This window comes from Cibotium barometz, chromosome 56 (assembly GCF_041138505.1).
Source record: "Cibotium barometz isolate CiBa-2024 chromosome 56, ASM4113850v1, whole genome shotgun sequence".
Lineage (NCBI taxonomy): Eukaryota > Viridiplantae > Streptophyta > Polypodiopsida > Cyatheales > Cibotiaceae > Cibotium > Cibotium barometz.
This window is the reverse complement of record NC_141101.1, coordinates 6977305-7000494: the sequence shown is the minus strand read 5'-3', so window position 1 is coordinate 7000494 and position 23190 is coordinate 6977305. Positions and strand designations below refer to the sequence as shown.

At 44.4% G+C, this 23190-nt stretch overlaps 1 protein-coding gene across 3 annotated transcripts in view; it reads left to right on the top strand.

Moving 5' to 3' along the window:
- The window catches only part of LOC147606847 (kinesin-like protein KIN-7C, mitochondrial), a 71538-nt gene that overhangs the window by 14550 nt on the left and 33798 nt on the right, over positions 1–23190 (top strand). For all 3 annotated transcript variants that reach the window (XR_015264909.1, XR_015264908.1, XM_086791576.1), the window contains exons 3-16: positions 4366–4455; positions 4600–4652; positions 4864–4929; positions 5122–5175; positions 5305–5364; positions 5563–5641; positions 5859–5926; positions 6090–6152; positions 6270–6374; positions 6489–6593; positions 6691–6798; positions 6916–7059; positions 8975–9157; positions 9285–9452. Coding sequence is in view for 1 of the 3 variants with exons in the window: in XM_086791576.1 (XP_086647702.1) it covers positions 4366–4455; positions 4600–4652; positions 4864–4929; positions 5122–5175; positions 5305–5364; positions 5563–5641; positions 5859–5926; positions 6090–6152; positions 6270–6374; positions 6489–6593; positions 6691–6798; positions 6916–7059; positions 8975–9157; positions 9285–9452 (1346 nt within the window). In the remaining 2 variants the exon portion in view is untranslated. The remainder of the gene's footprint in view (positions 1–4365; positions 4456–4599; positions 4653–4863; positions 4930–5121; positions 5176–5304; positions 5365–5562; positions 5642–5858; positions 5927–6089; positions 6153–6269; positions 6375–6488; positions 6594–6690; positions 6799–6915; positions 7060–8974; positions 9158–9284; positions 9453–23190) is intronic.

Genomic DNA, 23190 nt, shown 5'->3' with positions numbered 1-23190 from the left:
ATATGAAGTTTGAAAATTCATCAATGAACATTAAAGCACTTACTAATACTATACAACCTTTAGTTTCAATTTTGTGAGAGAGAGAGAGAGAGAGAGAGAGAGAGAGAGAGAGAGAGAGAGAGAGAGAGAGAGAGAGAGAGAAATGAAATGATATATTAACGTCTCTAAGAGGCCATAATGGCCTATGAGACCAAAATTGAGGGTACATCTGAAGTTGGTGTCTCATCAAAGAGAACAACTAAATGAGACTAAAAAGTACAATAAATTGATTGTCCTATAGTTATAAGAACAGTACTGTAAGACTCCGAGATGATACTGAGTAGAAAATATTGGAAAATACTAAAAAATGTATATTAGGTAGATCCATGTATGCTGATCAGTTGAAGTGTTGCTCTCTCCTTAGATCAAGTATCTCCGCCATGGGGCTGTCTAGAATGGAGAGGTCGTAGAAGCGAGGTAGGCGCCTCCGATGCTGAGCAATAATGGCTCTGAGCTGGCGATGGTGAGGATGTCGTGGTCGGGATCTTGGTGGGCGTGGCCGACGAGCACGACATAAGATAACTGCTCTCTCAGTGGTGACTCCCTGGTGGGAGCGTGGTCGGTGCCCTGATGGCCCAATGGAGGAGGTATCAGGAGGTGTGCGGGTTGGGTTGCTGGTGCTGGTGTTGAAGAAATCTGTTAGGGTCCTTTGTCTAGGTACATCATGGCTCGGCCTCCTGTCTGCCAAGAGGGTCTCTTTGTGTCTCCTGAGCTCAAGTAGAAACAATCCCAGGCATCTCTGATCGTCACACTCCATGACCTTGGGTAACGGCCCAAAACCCTCTCGGATTAGGTAGTGATATCTCCCTCGGATCTCATAATAGATTGTACATCGGCAAATGCAATGTTCCTTTGTCTCTACCTCCTGGTAGCGTAGTTGACAAATGTGATCATCCAAGATTTGATGCACGTATCGCCTTGTCTCAATCCGCAATTGGTGTGATGAGGTCCTGATCTGTCCAATGGCACAACGTATCCCATGTGATAGGTGTACATCCATGTATGTCGGGCAGGTGATAAAATCATCTGGTGAGAGGTGTAGAAAATGGCTCTTGTAATGAGCCATTTTCGTGCCTAAGGGCTCAAGGAGGCTAGTCCATGTCCTCTCTGTGTCCACTCTGATGATATCTATCCTGATCATGCGGTTTTGCTCTGAGCGGGTGAGATCCAAAAATGGACAATCCAGACTGTACTGAAAGGGTGGTAGTGCCTCTATCCTACAAACCATGTAGGTCAAACCATGATCTCATCTGAGCGTACCAGCAATGAGTATCTCCATCCTCTGCCAACTGTATGGATGAGGTCAATGCCAATCGGGAGTACTCGTGCTGAGGGAGCTCCCATAGTTGATGTAAAAAGGTAACTGCCTGGAATAGGGCCTCGGTTACTATTGGTGGGGCACCCAACTCAGCCCGAACAATCTCATGTGGTACTGCTGATTAGCTCCGAATCATGCAGGCAATCATCATAATCAGTGGTCTCTCCATTTGCCTCCATCCCTCATCTGTCCCTCTCTGAGATTTGTGATGTATACTGGGTCCCCAAATTGGAGCTCCGTACAGGAGGGTCGGTGTGACAAGCGTATCAAATAGCCACAATTTGGTGCGTGGCTTCTAAAACTGTATATGTGCACATGCAGAGATGATGTTGGAGCTGAAGCACGGTCGATGACGAAGGCTCGCGTCGATGTGAGGCAAAACACTCCGAGAGGTGGTCGGTGTCGAAGGCTCCTATTGGTGGATGTAGACACTCCAAGGTGGTAGTGGCAATGGAAGATAAGGTGATGCAGACTCTGGTGATAAGGGTGCTGTTGTACTTGAGGTGGTAGATGAAGAGCAGAGAGGGTTGCTGTCCCCAGTGGTGGTGGTGGTGCTGACAATGGTGTTGCAAGACCTGAAGGGTGTAGGCTCTAATGACAAGGGTGCTGGGTACTTGAGGGGTGCAAGCTCTGGTGACAAGGGTGTTGCATACCGGAGGGGTGGTGAGAAGCAGAGAGGGTTGCCGTCCCCAGTGGTGCAAGCTTTGGTGACACGGGTGTTGCGTACCTAAGGTGGTAAGGAGCAAAGAGGGTTGCTGTCCTGAGTGGTGCAAGCTCTGGTGACATAGGTGCTGCGTACCTGAAGTGGTAAGGGGCAGAGTGGGCTGTCGTCCTGAGTGGTGCAAGCAGCCTTGGGGGCACTTGAGAGACAGTGCGCAGACATACAGTTTCAGGAGCCACGCACCAAATTGTGGCTATTTGATACGCTTGTCACACCGACCCTCCTGTACGGAGCTCCAATGTGGGGACCCAGTACACATCACAGATCTCAGAGAGGGACATATGAGGGATGGAGGCAAATGGAGAGACCACTGATTATGATGATTGCTCGCATGATTCGGAGCAAATCATCAGTACCACATGAGATTGTTCGGGCTGAGCTGGGTGCCCCACTAGTAGTAACCGAGGCCCTATTCCAGGTAGTTATCTTTTTACCGCGGCTATGGGAGCTCCCTCAGCAGAGGTACTCCCGATTGGCATTGACCTCATCCATACAGTTGGTAGAGGATGGAGATACTCATTGTTGGTATGCTTTCGGATAGAGGCACTACCACCCTTTCAGTACAGTCTGGATTGTCCATTTTTGGATGTCATTCGCTCAGAGCAAAACCGCGTGATCAGGATAGTTATCATCAGAGTGGACACAGAGAGGACATGGACTAGCCCCCTTGAGCCCTTGGGCACGAAAATGGCTCATTACAAGAGCCATTTTCTACACTTGTCACCGGATGATTTTCACACCTGCCCGACGTACATGTATGTACACCTATCACATGGGATACGTTGTGCCATTGGACAAATTTGGACCTCATCACACCAGTTGCGGATTGAGCCAGGGCGATATGTGCATCGGATCTTGGATGACCGCATTTGTCAACTATGCTACCAAGAGGTAGAGACAGAGGAACACTATATTTGCCGATGTACAGTCTATTATGAGATCCGAGGGAGATATCACTGCCTCTTCCGAGATGGTTTTGGGCCGTTACGCAGGGTCATGGAGTTTGAGGATCAGAGGCAACCCAGTCCGCACACCTCCTGATACCTCCTCCATTGGGCCATCAGGGCACCGACCACGCTCCCAGGGAGTCACCACTGAGAGACCAGTTATCTTATGTCGTGCTCGTCGGCCACGCCCACCAGGATCCCGACCACGACATCCTCACCATCGCCAGATCAGAGCCATTATTACTTGTCATCGGAGGCGCCTACCTCGCTTCTACGATCTCTCCATTCTAGACAGCCCCATGGCGGAGATACTTGATCTAAGGAGAGGGCAACACTTCAACTGATCAGCATACATGGATCTACCTGATATACATTTTTCAGTATTTTCCAGTATTTTCTACTTAGTATCATCTCGGAGTCTTACAGTTCTGTTCTTATAACTGTAGGACAATCAGTTTATTGTTTTTTTTAGTCTCATTTAGTTGTTCTCTTTGATGAGACACCAACTTCAGATGTACTCTCAGTTTTGGTCTCATAGGCCACTATGGTCTCTTAGAGACGTTAATATGTCATTTCATTTCATTTCTCTCTCATCTCTTAAAGTTTGAAGTGATAAAAGTGGATTACTAAAGCCTCGCGAAACTCAGGATAGAGAAGGCGGTGTGAGACTTTGTTTGATAGGATCTGCCATTACGCATAATTCCGCTACATGTTACAGGTCCCAATCTTGAACACATGTTCAAGCTGAAATCTGCTCAAATTTTCTATTCACTCTTTGTTTTGTCTTCCCCATAGGCTACCTTTGCCTCTGGGCATGGAAATCTCCCATCACAAGCAATCACTTATTTTACTTAAGTGCATCCCCACCATCCATAAAATCAATGGACTTGGTCCTCTATGAAATAGGGCTCAGAATAACACGTTGACTACCCCATACAGTGCCCACATAGACATGGCACATGCATCTGAGGGCAAGCAACAAGAGCCCATTCAAAATCTCAGTCAAAGGTGCTGTTCTTTGGCAACATGCTTGAGATTGTGGACATAATATTCTATCTTGTTTTTAAGAAAGCACATACTGCCTCTTTTTTTATTTGTTTACAGTGCCCAACTAGACATGGTGTATTCTGCTAAGGGCTCATGCATGGGACTAGAGTCCATTCAAAATCTCACGCAAAGGTGTTGCATCTTTGGCAATATTTTTGGGATTGTGGACATATGATCTTATCTTGTTTTTAACACATGTTATTTCCTTTAATCATTTTATTTATTTTGATTCAGTAGAAGCTGCAATATTTTCATGTCTACTGTGACCTTGATCAGAATCTCCTGATGTGCAGACCGGGTGTTTGGTCCCGCAACGACCACCAGGCATGTGTACGATGCTGCTGCCCAACATGTGGTCCGTGGTGCAATGGAGGGTGTCAATGGTGAGATTTGTTGGTTTTGACAAGGTGTTGGTTTGTTGGCTAGATGCTTCTTTTTTTCGAGCTGTTTTTGGTGTATGTTATGGTTTGAGCCATTGTTGTGGAAGATGTGAAAACTTTTCTGTCCAACCTTGTGCTCTTGAGCAGGTACTGTCTTTGCATATGGTGTTACTAGCAGTGGGAAAACACATACTATGCATGTACGTCTTGTGGTTTTAACATGTCCTCAAGAAAGTAGGCAGTGTTACACTTCCATCTTTTTGCTGGTGTGGTAAGCCTTGAGTATGTAAGTCTTATGGTGTGCATGTGCCTTTAGTAAGTGTGTGAAGCATATGCTTTCTTCTTAAATTTTGTGCGGTAGGTTTGAAACTTGGGGGAAGTTTGCTATGCTAACTTGCTTTACCATGGCAGGGTGATCAGAAGTCTCCTGGGATCATCCCTCTGGCCATAAAAAATGTTTTTAATATCATTCAAGAGGTACATGTTCTACTTTTTCCAACCTTTACATCCCTTTGTGTTATCACTAGCATTTGAATGAGGACATGAACGTGTCTTGGCCTTGCTCATCATGTTAGTTATCCTTATGGAAATGCATTATTTTGAGCTTTTTCTTTTTGTGATGCCTTTGCTTGCAACTAAACTGGTTTTAGTACATGTTGTACTTTGCAGACTCCACGGCGGGAGTTCCTTCTTCGGGTCTCTTATCTTGAAATTTACAATGAGGTCCCTACCTATTTGGATGGATTTTTATTTTAGTATTTATGTTCTTGAAAGTTTGAAGCCTGAGGATATTGCTTGTTTATAACAAACGGAGACCAAGCAATCATGTGGATGTGTTTCTTGACATTTCAGGTTATCAATGACTTGTTAGATCCTGCAGGGCAAAATCTGAGGGTTCGGGAAGATGCACAGGTTAGTACCTTATTGTTTGTTGCACCACTACAGTTACATATTCCTTTTTCTGAGCTGTTAGCATTTTGATTGCTTGTGAAGAGATGTTACATAGTGTAGGGAGTACATGAGAGATGAGGATATGATGTTTTGCAAACTCATGAATGTGGGGGTGTTCGGATTAGAGGTCCTTGCTTTACTGTTTAATGTTATGTGTAGGGCACGTATGTTGAAGCAATCAAAGAGGAAGTAGTCCTTTCTCCAGCTCATTGTCTCTCTCTGATCGCTACAGGAGAAGGTGATTCATAGTTACTGAAATAAAATTTGAGAAAGCTAAGGTGAAAAGGCAGGAGGTAATCAAAAATTTCAGGGAAAAGAATTGATTGCTTGAGTATCTAGCCTGCTTGCTCAACTTCAAATGCTGCTCTCAGGCTTTTCTAGGCTCTAAGGAATCTCATGATGAACTGCATGCTAGATTTTTGGTTTAATCTGTGTGGGTATCAATTCTGCTGCAGAACATCGCCATGTAGGGTCAAACAACTTCAATCTATTGAGCAGCCGCAGTCATACAATTTTCACCTTGGTAGGCAAGTCAGTATACTTTTTGGGCTTTGGCTATGTGTGTCATAACTTGTGGTTTTTCTTTGAGAAGACCGGTAGATTGATTTTGCTGAAAATACACTCTTATGTTACTTTTTTAAACTCTGGATTAAGAGCCAAAACTCTTTTATGTGGCTTCTTTGCAGACAATTGAAAGTAGCCCGAGGGGGGATGATTTTAATGATGAAGAAGTGACCCTTTCCCAGCTGGTATATGGTGTCTTTCAACCATGTGTTTATAGCAAAATGCATTGAGGATAGGTAGATCTGGTGAAGCTTGTTGTCAGAACCACCTCTTACAGGCACCCTTGTCTTGACCATTCACAGAATCTCATTGACCTAGCAGGCTCTGAGAGCTCCAAGACTGAAACTACTGGGCTGCGACGCAAAGAAGGATCTTACATTAACAAGAGCTTATTGACGTTGGGAACTGTAAGACTTGCTCTTTGGGTTTTGGAAAATGTGCTGGTCTCTTTGCCATATAATCATGCTCTTTTTGGCATTAACAAGAGTAGTTACTGATTTTAGACTTCTTACTGCTTGCAGGTCATTTCTAAGTTAACAGATGTAAAAGCAACACACATACCATACAGAGATTCAAAATTGACTAGATTATTACAGTCTTCCTTAAGTGGGCATGGTCGTGTATCGGTAAATTTTTGGCTTTAAGCTTCTCTTGATTCTGCCAAAATTGTATCATTATGCAGCCTGCATCTTCATTGAAGCATTTGGTTTCTGCCTGTTTCAGCTTATATGCACTGTTACTCCGGCTTCTAGCACTAATGAAGAAACACACAACACCCTAAAGTTTGCTCATAGAGCAAAGCATGTCGAGATTCGTGCCTTCCAAAACAAGGTAGATATGGTTTCCTTTCTGCGAGACATTTGCATAGTGTGCTTGTGTTGGTGGAAGAGGATAGGACATAATACATGTACAAGGAAAATCCATTGGCTATTGATTTGATGTTTTCAGATAATGGATGAGAAGTCATTGATAAAGAAATACCAAAAGGAAATCCAAAGTTTGAAACATGAACTGGAACAACTCAAGAGAGGTATGATTGACAATTCATACCCTATGGGTAACCAAGAAGATCTTGCAACACTCAAGCAGCAGGTTCGAGGTCTTGCCTTGTGTCATCCTTTATTTCTCTCTTCTCCTGTCTTGCCTTGTGTCATCATGTATTCCTCTCTTCTCCTGTCTTTCTGCATTGTGTCAAGGCTCAACTATCTTTTTGTACTTCGATCTTGCATGCACTTACTTAGTGCTTTGTTGAGTATGTTGCGTTGCGTGTGGGTAATTAAAGTGATGCAGAAGATTAAACAGATGGATAGAAGATGTATCCTTTGTTTCACTCTAATGCTACTCCACATGAAGGAAAAAGCTGTGTCATTTGTTTCACTTCAATTTTCCTACGGCTTTGTTCTGTCCTGTTATGTTCATTCATCCACCTAGCTAAATATGCAATGCTATTGTAGCTCAATCTGTTATAGAACTGTTATAGAACATGTTGGATGAGACCATAATCTGCTCCTTTTTGATTTCAAATAGATGATTAAGGGCCTATGGAGGCATGACATGCAACCAGTATAGCCCAGGCATACTGACAAAATTGCGTTCTGCCTAGCTAATTTCTTGGAAGCAGTCATGCTACTAGTAGCAGCGATTCATTTTTTTGAATGCAGTTCCTAATATTTGTTTTGAAAAGGAATCTAAGTCTGTTGGTGCCTTGGACACCTCTTAGGGACACTTGGCATCATGCCTTGACATGTGGCATGTGTGGTGGTAGTGGGCCTCTCCTATAAAAAGGACCAAATTTCATGATACGATTATGCTTTCCATGACTCAGTTGTGTAATTCCCTCTAATCATCTTGTTAATCCTCTGTTAATGTTTTGATTATCTTGTTGGTCAACATTAGTCTCTTTGCTCTCAATTGTGATCTTGCTCACTCTCAGCTGGGACCAGCTCTTGCCCACCCTCATTGCACTGGGACCAAGAAGCGGTATCAGAGCTGCCACCTCCAGTTGCTGCCAGTTCTGCCACCCACACACAACTGCTTGCTGCCGATTCAGAACCATCTTCTGCTCGAGTGCTCCATCTCCGCTAGCTCACGCCACCTAGCCAGGCGGCGCTAGTGTGCAGCTAACCACAGCCATTGGCTTTTTGGGGCGGCTCGGCCTGACCAACGGGTTGTCCTAGTGAGATGAAGACCACCTCTGCCAGCGGGTCAGCCAGTTTCGGCCACTTGAGCTTTGAGACCGCTCCGCCTTGACTCAGCAATCGCTGCTGTTGCCCAGCCATTCAGCTTGAGACCGTCACCCAGCCATCCTTCCAACACTGGGCACTTCAGCCACCCGAGCTTTTGAGACCGCCGCTGCTCCATCTTGGCTCAACAATTGCCAGTGTTGCCCAGCCATTAGGCCTCGAGACTGCCTCCCAGCCATCCTCCCAACGTGGGGCATGCGTTTCTTTGGGATCTGGGATTAGAGGCGTCCGAACGTCTTGTTCATGGAGGTACATAAATTTCGGGGATTTCTTTTGCATACATCATTCAAAGCTTTTGTGCTAGGAATTTTGGGGATCCTTGTTTACAAGGGGTGAATCAGTGTAGTGGAAGCATCCATAGGCACTCTTGTAAGTGCTTGTGCACATGCCTCGGAGCTTTTTTTTAATCACTCAAGTATACATCCTGTTCTTGGTATTTTTGGCGAGGGACCAAGAAAGGGCTGAGCTGTAAAATGTGGTAAGCTCTGAATGGGCCAATGATATTAGTTTGAGGTTCCTAGGAATCCCTCATGTGAAACAACTTTGTTATGGCTCAGGCGAATGTCTCCTTACCATTTGTTAGCTCACTGATGATCTTCATAGTTTGTTACAGTTAAAAGCATAAGCAAACAGATGTGTTTAAGGTTGTCTTCACTCTGACTTTTTTGCTTTTAGATGCTTGTTTTATGATGGTTCATTTGCATGATTTTTGGCATGCATTAACTTCATAATTCCAAATCTGATTGAACGTACTGTCTTGCTAGCTGGAAGCTGGTCAAGTAAAACTCCAATCAAGGCTAGAGGAAGAAGAACAAGCAAAGGCAGCTCTAATGGGCAGAATCCAAAGGCTGACCAAGCTTATACTTGTTTCTACCAAGAACACGGCTTCTCAAAGCCCTTTGGAGAGACAAAGTCATCGACGAAGACATTCTTTTGGCGAGGAGGAGGTTGTGGAAACTACTTCTCTTAAGGGTTTGAATCTGTTAACATGCGTCCTGAGCTTTTATCATGTGATTGTGAAGCTGTTTGTTTGCCTTCTGTTAGCTCATTGGTCACCTTTATTGGATTGTGCAGCTTGCATATTTACCAGATAGAAAGCGTGAATTTAGTTTTGAAGAGGAAGATGGCCCTGATTCAGAGTTGTCTTTAGATGGGAGAAGTGACAACTTAATTGGTGATGAGATTTTTAAAGGGGAGAAGAAGACCAAGAGGCGGAGCATGTTGGCTTGGTTCAAACTTAAGGCAAGTGTTGAGTCTTTGCTGATTTTTCAAAATGTGTGCATCGGAGTCCCAGGGAGTTTTGCTTGCTCAAGGGATATGCATTTCTTTAGTTTGGGCATTTGTAAATGATAATTTTGGTTTCACTTTAAATTTTGGAAGAATTTAGTTGATCAGTTCACAGTATTGAGTCCCAACATCCAGGAGGTGCTTCCTTGTTCCTTTTTCCCTTGTGCAGTGTTTGATCTACTAAAAAGAGTGCAAAGGAACAAGGTAAAAGCTGAAATAAGTGTGCATACTTCACTATGCTTTTTTTTTTTTGGTTCTTTTGGGCTGGAGATGGAGCAAAGATCTGTGAAAAATGGTGGCAACTACTCTTTGGCTGCTTCTCTGCTGTGTTCAGACTGCTTTTGAGGCTGAATAATGTGCACAAGGCTGCCGTATGGGCTGAGGATGATGAAAGCTGAATGTGAGGTGTGGGATGCCCTTGTTTTGGGCAAGTAAGCCCGCTTCTGGTTCTTTTGGGCTGGAGATGGAGCAAAGATCTGTGAAAAATGCTGCCAACTCTGTCTGCTTCTCTGCTGTGTTCAGACTGCTTTCGAGGCTGAATAATGTGCACAAGGCTGCCGTAGGGGCTGAGGATGATGAAAGCTGAATGTGAGGTGTGGGATGCCCTTGTTTTGAAGCCCCCCTAGGTTAGTGGCCTGGTTTTTTTTACTTCAACTTTTTATGTGCACAATGAGCTGCCAAACCAGGTTTTCCTCCCCTAAAGGGGTGGGGTGGAAGAGAGGAAAGGAGAAAGGATGGGAGCTGAAAGGCAAAGAGAGGAGAGATGATAGAGGAAAAAAATATGGTCTCAAATTATTCAACCTAATTGAAACCTAAAATTGGGGGTGCAAAGGGGGAAGGGCAGGTTTGGTTGGAGAACTGTCTGAAACGAGGGAAATGCCCTTCTGTGGCATAATTTGCTGAAACATGCTTCTGATCCACGATCCCCATGAAACAAGTGTTTTGGCTTGGAGATCTTCCATTTTGGATTGTTTCCATAATTATGAGCTTGTTCCCATAATTATGACTTCATACTCGGGTGATTAATCTTTACAACAACTGCACCATAGAGGAAATGCTTTGAAGCGTTTAGAATGTGGATCACCACCAAACACTGTTGTGATGATATCATGCTAGTTTCGTGTTCACCAGGTGGGCTTCATTGTAAGAAAAGCTTTCAACAATGTGATGTGGCCAACTTCATACTCACACCCAAGATCTTCCCATGCACAAATTGTGATCAAGATCGCACAACAAAGAGATGAAAAATAAACCAGATTTTTACTGCTGAATATCTGCAATGATACAACAGCAGATGGCTTGCGAGCTCCAAGCATGCGCTTCATGGTCGAAGCTTAAAGGGCTCCTGAATTTCTTTGATAGAGGCTGTAATACTGAAGAACAGGTTTTTTGGCTGCACTGCAATGTCAAAAGGAGGATTAGGATTGTGGTCTTTCTTTCACACCACAGGTTTGGAAATTGCATTATGCATTCTTTGGGTTGAAACAGGCCCTTAAAATGTTAGCTGATTGGATTAGGATTGTGGTCTTTCTTTCACACCACAGGTTTGGAAATTGCATTATGCATTCTTTGGGTTGAAACAGGCCCTTAAAATGTTAGCTGATTGGATCACGGGCACAACACACTAAAGTTGGGGCATTAATTTCTGACCTTCATAAGCAATTGGGTGTGCTTTAGACCTTTGTGTGAGCAGAAGAGTGTACATGTAAACCACTATTATGTACCTAGTATTAATCCTCGATATTAGTTCCAGATCTGGGTAGGGTTGGGGAGCCTTGAGATTAGGGGAAGGTTGTAGGCAGGTTACAGGTGGCTAGGGTTCATTATTATTGATAATTCATGGTTATTAAATCCATGGTTATTGGCTATTTATAAAAGTAGTTAGTATATAAGTGACTTGTGGGCTATTGAGATCATATTGTTATATTTTATAGTTGGTATGTGCATGGACCAGAGTAGTCTTACTCTTAGCATGGACATGGTGGTTTATATGTGTTGTGCCGAGGGTCCCTTACGATAGGCTCTAGTGGTATGGAATGTTGGGATTTGGAATCATATGCGTAGGAGTCTATCATGTGTTCCGTCATGTGTGTGTATAATTGCTTGAAGCAATGGGCAGCCATGGCTAAGGGGGGAGAGAGAGAGAGAGAGAAAGAAAGAAAGAAAGTTATATTAACGTCTATGGAATACCCTAAGGGTCTATGAGACCAAAAGTAATACAATGGTACCATGGATATATTGAGCCATGGAAAACTGAAAGAAAAAGTAAATGAAAATATTTGACAGTACATGTGATCAATAGATGATCTTGTGTAGAGAGTGATAAATTGTCAGGATCTTTATGGACACTCCGAGAAGAAATTCTAATTCTCAACACAAAAATTAGAGCATAACATATACTTGCACAAATTAAAAGTATAGACTTTAATAAACAAAATTAAATAAACAAGAAAGCTAGAGAATAAGAAAGAGATCACCGTTGACACAAGATTGTGTTGAATCTTCCTTGGATGAGTGGCCCTTGTATCACTCACTCATAGTTGCCATGAAATGCGTTTCAAAACATATGAAACGTGTTTGAAACGTTTGCAACGTTTCAAATGTTTGAAACGAGTTTCAAAGCTCTCATTTTTTTAAATAAATATAAAATGTGTCCTACATTAAAATTGTACTTACAAAGTACAATATCTTTTTGTTTGCTGTGTCGTCTTCATCTGTATCCTCACGCTTGGGTTTTTCTCGAGAGTCGTGTCTTGGTTCAGCTGTGGGACTTGTGGTCCGCTATTCAAGTTGGTTTCTTTCAATTTTTATGATTTTATGCAATTTCTTTGTAAATTTCAGATTTTGAAATTTGGGCTTTTTGCATCAGCTTGCCTCAAATCTCTCCTCTCTTTTGGCAAAATGCCGAGGACAAGGGATATTGTGTGGACCCATTGTTACCCCTGTTGGCAGATACGGGGGTTTAGGCACATAAAAATGAAAATGCAAGCACTGTGACAAAGTATCAGGTGGTTCTATAGTCAGGATAACGGCCCATTTCTCTGGATTGAAGGGGAAAGGGATTAGTCCGTGTCCTAGAGTCCCTGTAGATTTGAAAGCCTCTCTTCAGCCATGGAAGAGAGAACAGGGAGCTATGCAAGGAATTGGGGGTGGTGGTGATGATACCCAGGATGATTCAGAGGATGAAAGCAAAAGGGCCAGGATGGAAGAGGTTCCTGATATGCAGAGTTAGGTTGATTTGCCCAGTTCCAACACCATTGGTGCTGGGTCTAGCTCTGCTCCTTGAGCCCATAGGTCTTCCTTGCCCACCAAGCCTACTTTGAAGAGGACAAGTCTCAAAGCAGGGTTTCAGAAGCAAGCTGTTGTTAAGGCTACCCGTGAGATAACAAAGTTGTTTATTCAATGCGCTTTGTCATTTCACATTTTGTGTACCCCATGTCGGAAGAAGGCCATGAGAGCTTTCAGCCGCATTGGGTATGAGTGGGAGGACTTATCTTAGAGTCTTTATGCTCCACACTTAAAAAATGAGAAAACTAGTGTGTAATTAGAGATGGAGCCTCTCAAGGAAACTTCTACAATTCTATGTGATGGTTGGACAGATATGCACAAGAGGAATGTCTACAACATCTTAGTGTCCTCTTGTAAGGGCACAATGTTCTTGCGTGCCATTGATGCTTCAGCTCCAGGGATAGTTGTGACAGACACTTTCATTTGGGAACATTTGTGCCATGCTTTATTAGAGATTGGCCCTCAAAATGTAGTACAAGTGATCACAAACAATGGATCAAATTGTGTCTATGGGGCAGAATGTTGGACGATGAGTTTCCACAGATTGTGTGGACACCATGTGTAGCCCATAGATTGGACCTCTTGATAGAGGATGTTATCAAGGTGGGGTGGATTTTGGACATCTCGGAGCTTGGTAAAGTTTGTCACCAAGAGACCAAAGGTCCTTGCCATGTATTGTGTCCATAGTGATTTGGAGCTGTTGAAGCCCTCAAAGACCAGGTTTGCTTACATGTTTATTGTGGTTGAGAGGCTAGTGAGAGTCCAATTGGGACTACTCCACACAGTTGTGTATCGGGAGCAACCCAAGGCATTGGCTTTTGTGCGCACAGTCATGCGAGAGAGTTGGTGGGATGAAGCCAAGGCACTTGTGAAGGCAACTCAGCCCATTTATAGTGTTCTCCGCATAACAGGTATGGAGGGCAACACCCTTGGACTCTTATACGAGTTCATGGACCGCATTGGAGAGACACTTGACCACAACACTGTGCTACTTGCGGCGAAACTGTTTAACAAAAGGTAATACTTTTTGTGTATCTTGCTTTCCATGAAAAGCATCAAACATGATGCTCTTCTCTTCTGGTTCGAAGTCCTCCTTGCCGGTTGATGAAGGCTCCTTTGCCTTCCTTTCCTTTACTTGTCCCAAAGAAGCTGCATCTGAGAGAGTGGGCCTAGGGATAGCCTTCTTGTTTCCTCCATGAGAAATAGACGGAGTAGCTCTAGATCCTTGTGCAATGGTGACTCCTTTGGCCTGAAGATGGGCTTTAGCAGCTTCAACTCCTTCGTCTTCATTAGGCCCTTGGTATCCCTCTACTCTTGCCATGGTTTTGTCACCCCAAGAAAGTTTCTTCAAGAGAAACTCTGATATCACTTTAAAGCCCAACGGGGTGTGTAGTGACAGACTCAACCACGTGTCCAAGAGTTATAGAGATGGAGAGAGAGAAAGAGGGGCAAAGGGATCTTGCATAGTACACCACACTGAGCGGGAAACAGGCCTGTTATAGAGATGGAGAGAGAGAAAGAGGGGCAAAGGGATCTTGCACAGTACACCACACCGAGCGGGAAACATTCCTTGCTCCCTTTTAGGAATTTATTCAGGAACAATCCAGGGGCATGCTAGCCAAGATCGGATATCCAAGTTGATGTCGATGTCAAGGCACAAGATCTTTCCATCTCCCCCTAAATGGTGTCATTAGTCCCATGGACTATGGTTTCACACACCAATACTCAAACTTGACTTCTATATGAAGGCATTGACTCCAACCAGTGGTCTAGGCACTCGACAACATGCCTCATAAGTGCCTAACATTTACAGCTTGCAAGTGGGTTACATATGACTTGTGCGGAACTTGTGCGCGAATCGACACTGACAGGACCTTAGACTTAAATGGTGTCTGATGGATTGTCCCTAGAGAAGGGCTCACAACATGCACAATGCCCATCAAAATGGTGTCTTAAGTGTATTGATAAAGCAGAATCGCCACGTGGCATCCTAGACAGTAGGTGTGCACGTGACATTTGGGTGCCTAAAGGGTTGTCAGTGCCACACGGATATGGTTCTCAACAAGCAAGTTCAAAGGCAGATTAAGAGGCAGAATTGGATCAGATTGTTGATGCACAAGATGTGACCTTGATCAAAAGGATTAGGTGAGGATTGAAATGTTACTGATTATGATGTTCTCCAGGCACATGAGGTCATCTTAAGAGTTTGGAGACTCTCACCCCTTGAGGTTGATGAAATGTCATGTACATAAGTTAATCCCGATGCTCATGGACATGTTTATCCTCGCTAGTGGGTATATGGGCAGATTTAGGGGCAGATTCGGACTTGATTTTGACCTAGAAGTGCTCGGAACATGCACCCATGGTTAGGACATCTTTGGGGCATTGTTTGGACACAAAATATGACTTTTTGGACATTGTTTTTGTGGGCTAAAAAGGGGAAACCGACTTGCATACGACTTTTCTGCTTTGAGCCTATAAAAGGAGGCATTAGGTGTCACGTGCATCCCGCACTTGGATGCCACGTCGACATATCTGTACAGAAGGTGCAGGACCTGGGATGGTAAACTGGTCCCATGTGAGCCCAGTCCAGGATGAGTCAGCCAGGGATCCATCTCAGTCGTCCGAGGTCAAGTGTGCATTGTCCTGCATAGGAGTCCAAGGTTAGGTGTGCCCTGTCTTGCACATGAAACAGTGCCAGTCCGCGCTGTGAGTCTCCCTCTGGAATGATGTTAGTGATTCTGTGTATCTCGTATGGTACCGGATGCTAGATCATTGTGTAGATAGTTAGGATTTGATTTTAGGAAAAGAGGCCAGTCCATAGGGCTATCCCAAGTCTTAGTGTGGGCATGGGGATAGTGTGAAACCACCCCCACGACGGCCAGGAAGGCCTTGGCTGAACCCACCAGCCATGGAAGGGATGTAGGACAGCCCTAGGGGCATGCCAAGGGCAGCCAACAACACATCTAGTGTTATAAGGGCTGTAGGGCAAGTTAGGGGCAGCCCCTACAGGCTGCCTAGTCCCCAAGGTAGTCTAGATTCAGTGCCCAGTCCATCTAGATTCAAGCGTATGATGCCCAGCCAACTAGGGAAAGAAGCGCAGTTTTTTATGTGAATTTTTCAGCATTAAATGCTGAATATTCAGTCGTGGGACAATTTATTGCTGGCTGCCTGGATATGATGCTGGCCGACTGCTGTTGTGGAGGAGTATAAATAGGTGAGCCATAATTCAGTTGTGTTATCTCATATTTCACCAAGAGCCAAGGCAAACAAGGGCCAGACAAGCAAGGAGTTGCTAAAGCAAAGGGGTGAAGGACTGCAGGTCAAGGGCATAGATTTCTCAGCCAAGAAAGGTCAAGATTTCTGTATTTTCTTTTTAGATTTACATCATTCTAATAAAGCAAATACAGCATTCGTGGTGGGGGCCCTACAGAGGGTATTTGGGACCCAATACTGTGTCCTCTCCTCTCTCTCCCTCTCTCTCTCTCTCTTTCTCTCTCTCTATTTTTTGCACATCTTCATTTAGTTTGTGCGTTAATTCCGTCGCGAAAAGTGTGCTGATTTATGAGCATTGAAGTTATCGATCTTCTCCGAAGCTTCCGCATGTTATAGTGGTATCAGAGCCTACTTCAAGTGCAAAGATTCAGCAAAGAAACCAGAATTTTGTCTCACTCATGTGGTTGGTTTTCAGATGCCGGTGGACTACCCCTTTCGGAGTGACTCCTGTCCCTCAAAGGACGGTTGGTTTTTCAGCCTCCAAAAGCCTCCCACACACATAGGGGATGGTCAGATTGCGCTCTGGAAAGGAAGTGCGTTTTCTTGCTATGTCGAGCTTCGACGACGAGAGAGACCAAGAACCATGGGACCAGAGTGCACCAGGCAGTCCAGCTAGGACATCAGGCTTGAGTGTTACAGATATGTTCCAACAGATGATGCGAGCAATTGCAGACCAGACAACCAAGTTGGAAGAGCAGAAGGCGTAGATTTTGGCTCTGGAAGAGCGTACTCGTTCTCCAGCGTCGTGTTTTCCATCTCCTCCTCCCTCTCCTTCCGTATCGATCCTCACCATGCCATGTAACACGCGGAAGCTCTGGGAGTCTTCTTCCAGGCCTAAACACCACTTAGAACATGGTGATGCAAAAACGCAGAGAGAGAGAGAGAGAGAGAGAGAGAGAGAGAGAGAGAGAGAGAGAGAGAGTTAGAAATTCAGTATATTTCATATAGTACAAAAAGATAGTCTAGATCTACAGCCCTAGGTTGCCTTCCTGAAAAGGTGGAACACACCAAAACAGTCCTACTACTCGACCCACTCCATAAGGGAGTGAATGAGTCCAACAATGAGCACATGCGTCTATTTATAGGCCCTTGGACAAAGGAAGTGCTAGCCGACTGCTGGTCGGCCAGCCGATTGGGCAATAAATGCAACTTCGTCTCATGACTTGTGTCCCGCTTGTAGTCGACAGCTTTCCTTGCAGCCGACAAGGACTTTTGGTACAACCGACAGTATCCATCTTGCTCTTCTACGCATGACTGGTCTCTTGGGTTCTTATCCTAGTCCAACGCTGGCCACTACTGCACCTCATGCTCTTAAATTCTGGTTCTAGTCATCTTTTTTGGCTGCCTCTTGTGGATTAGCTTTTGGATATATCCATGGGCAAACTTGCACATGACACCCCCCTCTGCTAAACTTGATGATGGGATTCCAACTTGTTCTTGGATGACTGTCATCATCCCATTCTATTCCCGAAGTCCCTTTGTCATCCATCCATCTTTGGTGCCCTTTTTCTCTGAAAACCCAACCCGGTCTCCAAAACCACTCTGACTCTGAATAATATCTATGCATCTGTTCCATCCAGTCCTCAATCGGTTCCTGCCTTGACTTTGAACACTGTCTTGGTCTTCATTCTTGAGAAATGAGTCTGGCACTCTCACATCACCCCTTGGAGGATAATCCTTACTTGAGACCGTTGCCCGGAAACCTATCTGGCTCACAGGATTGCAATCCCCTCTGGCTTTGTGGAACACCACCAACAAACCTCCTGGGAGGTCTTCTCGATCTTGTGTTCCTTGCCTTGGGCTTCGTATCCGTGCACTTTCTTGTATCTTGGACTCCTGTGCAGGACAATGTACACCTGACCTCGGACGACTGAGATGGATCCCTGGCTGACTCGTGTCGGATTGGGCTCACATGCGACTGGTTTACCATCCCAGGTCTTGCACCTTCTGTATAGATATGTCGACATGGCATCCAAGTGCGGGATGCACGTGACATCCCCTTCTGCTTAACTTGACGGAAGCTGCATAGCCTCCAAATAATCCGTTAATAACGCCGGATAGTCTTCAAAAAACTCTTTGTCAAGCCATACCGCTTCGTGGGTCCCTCGGTCTTGAAACTTCGTGAGAAACTATCGTTGTCTTCCGTCGGAGCTATGCTTGAAACGGTGGAAAAGGATCTGTTCCGGAACCATAACTTATGCTTCATCAACAATATCTGGTTCTGTCTCGTCTTTAACTTCTGAGGGATAGGACCTGCATATGGCTTTAACCAATTGACGTGAAACACATCGTACATAGTCCAAGTGGGAGGTAACTTTAACTGCATAGACACCTCGTTAATCTTCTTCTGGATGGGAAAAGGGCCGAAGCTCTTGAAAGATAACTTTGGGCATCGCTTGCCCACCTACTTCAACCTTTGCTTCATAATCCGAAGATAAATCCAATCCCCTTCCGAAAACTTCATATCCCTTCGTTCTTTATTGGCCTATTGAGTGTAGGCCTCTTGTGCTTTAGCCAATCTGTCTTTAATTGACTCTAAAATCTCTTGGTAAGACTCTGTCACTCTGTTCGCTTCAGGTACTGAAGACGAGGTCCTGGTCAACAATGTCTGGAAAGGCTTCCAAATGCTGTCTCATATGGAGTCTTGCCAATAGCTGAAGAAAAAGAATCATTGAAAACAGCTTGAACTAAAGGCAAATAAGAATCCCACTTACCTTGTTAATCGTGGACATAACACTTCAGCACATCAAAGGCCAACTGGTTGTATATCTTTGTTTGGCCGTCCGTCTGTGGGTGGAATGCACTGGAAAAATTCAATTTAGTACCAAAGTTATCAAACAATGCCCTCCAAAAATGACTGGTAAACTTGGCATCTCGGATTGACACTATGGTCTTAGGAATCTTGCCAATCGGGTACCAATGTCGAATGAACAATTGGGCAACATCCTCGACGATCACATTGGCCCTGCAAGGAATAAGCATAACAAATTTGCTAAATCTATCAACAATAGTTAAGCACTGCGTATTACGCTTACTCGGACTGGGAGGCAGATTCGTGACAAAGTCCATTGAAATATTTTGGAAAGGACCCTTAGGAATTGGCAAGGGTTGTAACAACCCTATTTTCTTTCCACGAGGAGCTTTCATCTTTTGACAAATATCACAGCGTTGTACATATGTAAATACATCTTGCCTCATCTTTGGCCAATAATATTGCTGTTCCTATTCCTCCAGAGTTGAATTCATGTCTCTATGACCACCTGTAATGGCGTCATGGACATCATGGAGAAGAGCTGCCCTGAACGACTTCATGACACACAGGTGGTCTTTGTAGAAAAGCCAACCATTGCGTATCAGAAAGTGGCATGGTCCTGTGGCGTCCAATGCGTGTTCCCATTGTGTACTGAATTTCTCGGAATCCGCGTATGTGTGCTTCATGTCATTTAGTCTTGTACCAATAAGATTGAGTCTAGTGGTCTGAATCGAAGTCACTTGTTCCTTCCTGCTCAAAGCATCGGCCACTAGATTGGCCTTTCTTGGAAGATACTCAATCATACCATCGAATTGCTAGAATATCTGACTCCAGTGGTGTTGTCGGTCACTCCACTGTGCACTTGGCATTGTTTGAATCTAGCGTAATGCTTGATGGTCAGTGCAAACCTCAAAGTCACAGCCATAAAGAAAATGTTTCCAATGTTTCAAGGCATGTATAACTGCTAGGAGTTCATGATCATAGAAGAGTAATTTTTCTCTATGGGCAGTAACTTACGAGACATGTAAGCTACTGGATGACCATTCTGTTGTAACACGCCTCCAATTGCGATGTTACTCGCATCGGTGATCACCTGAAATGGCTCGTCCCACGAGGCAAGTGCTAAACAAGGCGCTTTTGATAAAGCCACCTTGAGGTTCTTGAATGCCTCCAACGCTCGTGGAGTCATTTGAATCCGTTGCCTTCTTGTCTTCACTTGCTTTAGCAGATCGGTGAGATCTGCCGAGAGGTCAAAAAACTTGTCTATGTGGGTGGAGTATACCTGGCATATATCCACAAAGGATCTGATGTCATAGGTTGTCTGAGGTATTTTCCAATTGACAATCTCGGCCACTTTAGTCGGATCAAGTCGAATGCCTTCGGTACTAATTATGTACCCCAAGTAATGCACTTGGAACAGATAAAATTTTGACTTCTTTTCATTGACGTAGAGCTCATTGCTTTCGAGCAACTTAAGGACTTTCTCCACATCAATGTCATGTTACCGTAGCTGAAAATACCAGTATGTCGTCCAGAAATATGAACACACTTTCCAATCGAATCCCGGAAAACATGCATCATCATGCGGTTAAATATAGCTTGGGCGTTCGTCAAGCCAAATGGCATGACCACAAATTCATTGGCGGGATTCCTAGGACCATAGTGTCAGACCGAGATGCCAAGTTTTCCTGTCATTTTTGGAGGGCATTGTTTGATAACTTTGATACTAAATCGAATTTTTCCAGCGCGTTCCACCCACAGACGGACGGCCAGACATAGATATACAACCAGTTGGCCTTTGATGTGTTGAAGTGTTATGTTCACGATCAGCAAGGTAAGTGGGAATCTTATTTGCCTTTAGTTCAAACTGTTTTAAATGATTCTTTTTCTTCAGCTATTGGCAGGACTCCATACGAGGCAACATTTGGAAGACCTTTCTAGTCATTATCGACCAGGACCTCGTCTTCAGTACTTGAAGCGAACAGAGTGACAGAGTCTTACCAGGAGATTTTAGAGTCGGTTAAAGACAGGTTGGCTAAAGCGCAAGAGGCCTACACTCGACATGCCAATAAAGACCGAAGGGATATGAAGTTTTCAAGAGGGGATTGGGTTTATCTTCGGATTATGAAGCAAAGGTTGAAGCAGGTGGGCAAGCGATGCCCAAAGTTGTCTTTCAGGAGCTTCGGACCTTTTTCCATCCAGAAGAAGATTAATGAGGTGTCTATGCAGTTAAAGTTACCTCCGAGTTGGACTATGCACGATGTGTTTCACGTCAGTTGGTTAAAGCCATATGCAGGTCCTATCCCTTCAGAAGTTAAAGACGAGGTGGAACCAGATATTGTTGATGAAGCATAAGTTATGGTTCTAGAACAGATCCTCTTGCACCGTTTCAAGCATGGCTCCGGCCGCAGACAAAGACAGTTCCTCACGAAGTTTCAGGACCAAGGGACCCACGAAGCGGTATGGCTTGACAAAGAGTTTTTTGAAGACTATTCGGCGTTATTGATGGATTATTTGGAGGCTATGTAGCTTCCGTCAAGTTAAGCAGAAGGGGATGTCACGTGCATTCCGCACTTGGATGCCACGTCGATATATTTGTACAGAAGGTGCAGGACCTGGGATGGTAAATTGGTCGCATTTGAGCCCAGTCCGGGACGAGTCAGCCAGGGATCCATCTCAGTCGTCCGAGGTCAGGTGTGCATTGTCCTGCACAGGAGTCCAAGGTCAGGTGTGCACTATCTTGCACATGAAACAGTGCCAGTCTGCGTTGTGAGTCTCCCTCTGGAATGATGTCAGTGATTCTGTGTATCTGGTATGGTACTGGATGCCAGATCATTGTGTAGATAGTTAGGGTTTGCTTTTAGGAAAAGGGGCCAGCCCATAGGGCTACCCCAAGTCTTAGTGTGGGCATGGGGATAGTCCGATAGTGTGAAACCACCCCCATGAGGGCCAGGAAGGCCCTGGCTGAATCCACCAACCATGGAAGGGCTGTAGGACAGCCCTAGGGGCATGCCAGGGGCAGCCAACAACACATCTAGTGTTATAAGGGCTGTAGGGCAAGGTAAGGGCAGCCTATACAGGCTGCCCAGTCCCCAAGGCAGTCTAGATTCAGTGCCCAGCCCATCTAGATTCAAGTGCATGATGCCCAACCACCAGGGAAAGAAGCGCAGTTTTTTTATGTGAATTTTTCAGCATTAAATGCTGAATATTCAGTCGTGGGACAATTTATTGCTGGCCGCTTGGATATGATGTTGGCCGATTGCTGTTGTGGAGGAGTATAAATAGGTGAGCCATAATTCAGTTGTGCTATCTCATATTTCACCAAGAGCCAAGGCAAACAAGGGCCAGACAAGCCAAGGAGTTGCTAAAGCAAAGGGGTGAAGGATTGCAGCTCAAGTGAGATTTCTCAGCCAAGAAAGGTCAAGATTTCTGTATTTTCTTTTCAGATTTACATCATTCTAATAAAGCAAATACACCATTCGTGGTGGGGGCCCTACAAAGGGTATTTGGGACCCAATACTGTGTCCTCTCGTCTCTCTCTCTCTCTCTCTCTCTATTTTCTGCACATCTTCATTCAGTTTGTGCGTTGATTCCGTCGCAAAAAGTGTGCTTCCGCATGTTACATTAGGCTTCAATAATCATCATTAACAAAGGATGATTATTGAAGATAGCAAGGTAGCAAGGGCAAGGCTGGTGGATCAGCAGAGCTTCTCTTGTGCGTTAGCAAGTAGATGATTGCTTTGGTGTGTATCATAGGATGACATGCATGATCAGGATTTAGGTTAAGATCCATGATATTCATTGTATATACTCATGTTTTGCAATATACAGTAGATTATGTCTCTATCTTGTCTTCTGTTTGTTTACATTATGAGTATGATTAGTGTTTATCTTGTGTGCTTAATGTTAATCACGTGTTTAAGCTTCTGCATGTGACATACAATTTCTCGGACCACTACTTATCTTCAAAGGATTTGGTTCCTAGCATTTGATTGTCTATCAAAGATTGCTTGCTAGGCAGGGTGGTATTGCAAGACCCCTAGATAACCGCTCTCTTGTGGCACAAATTTGTTAGTGTTGAAAAACTTGCAACTGTTGATTGCTTGATGTGGCTGGTTTACTTGGATTTGCTGCTGACTTGCATCACTTGTCAATGGATCCATTGACTGTCCAGTTTCACAGCATGCCATTGGGTCATTAGCCTTCTATTTGCAGTTGAAAACTGGGTTGGCACTAGTAGTAAGCTCGGTGTGCACCTAATTTTGGACATTGATGGAACTGGGTTTCCGTAACTTGTATTGTCTATATTGACAATGGAGACAATTTGGGAATAATGTGTTGTTTAGGATATCCATAATGGTGACAATGATGTGCCCA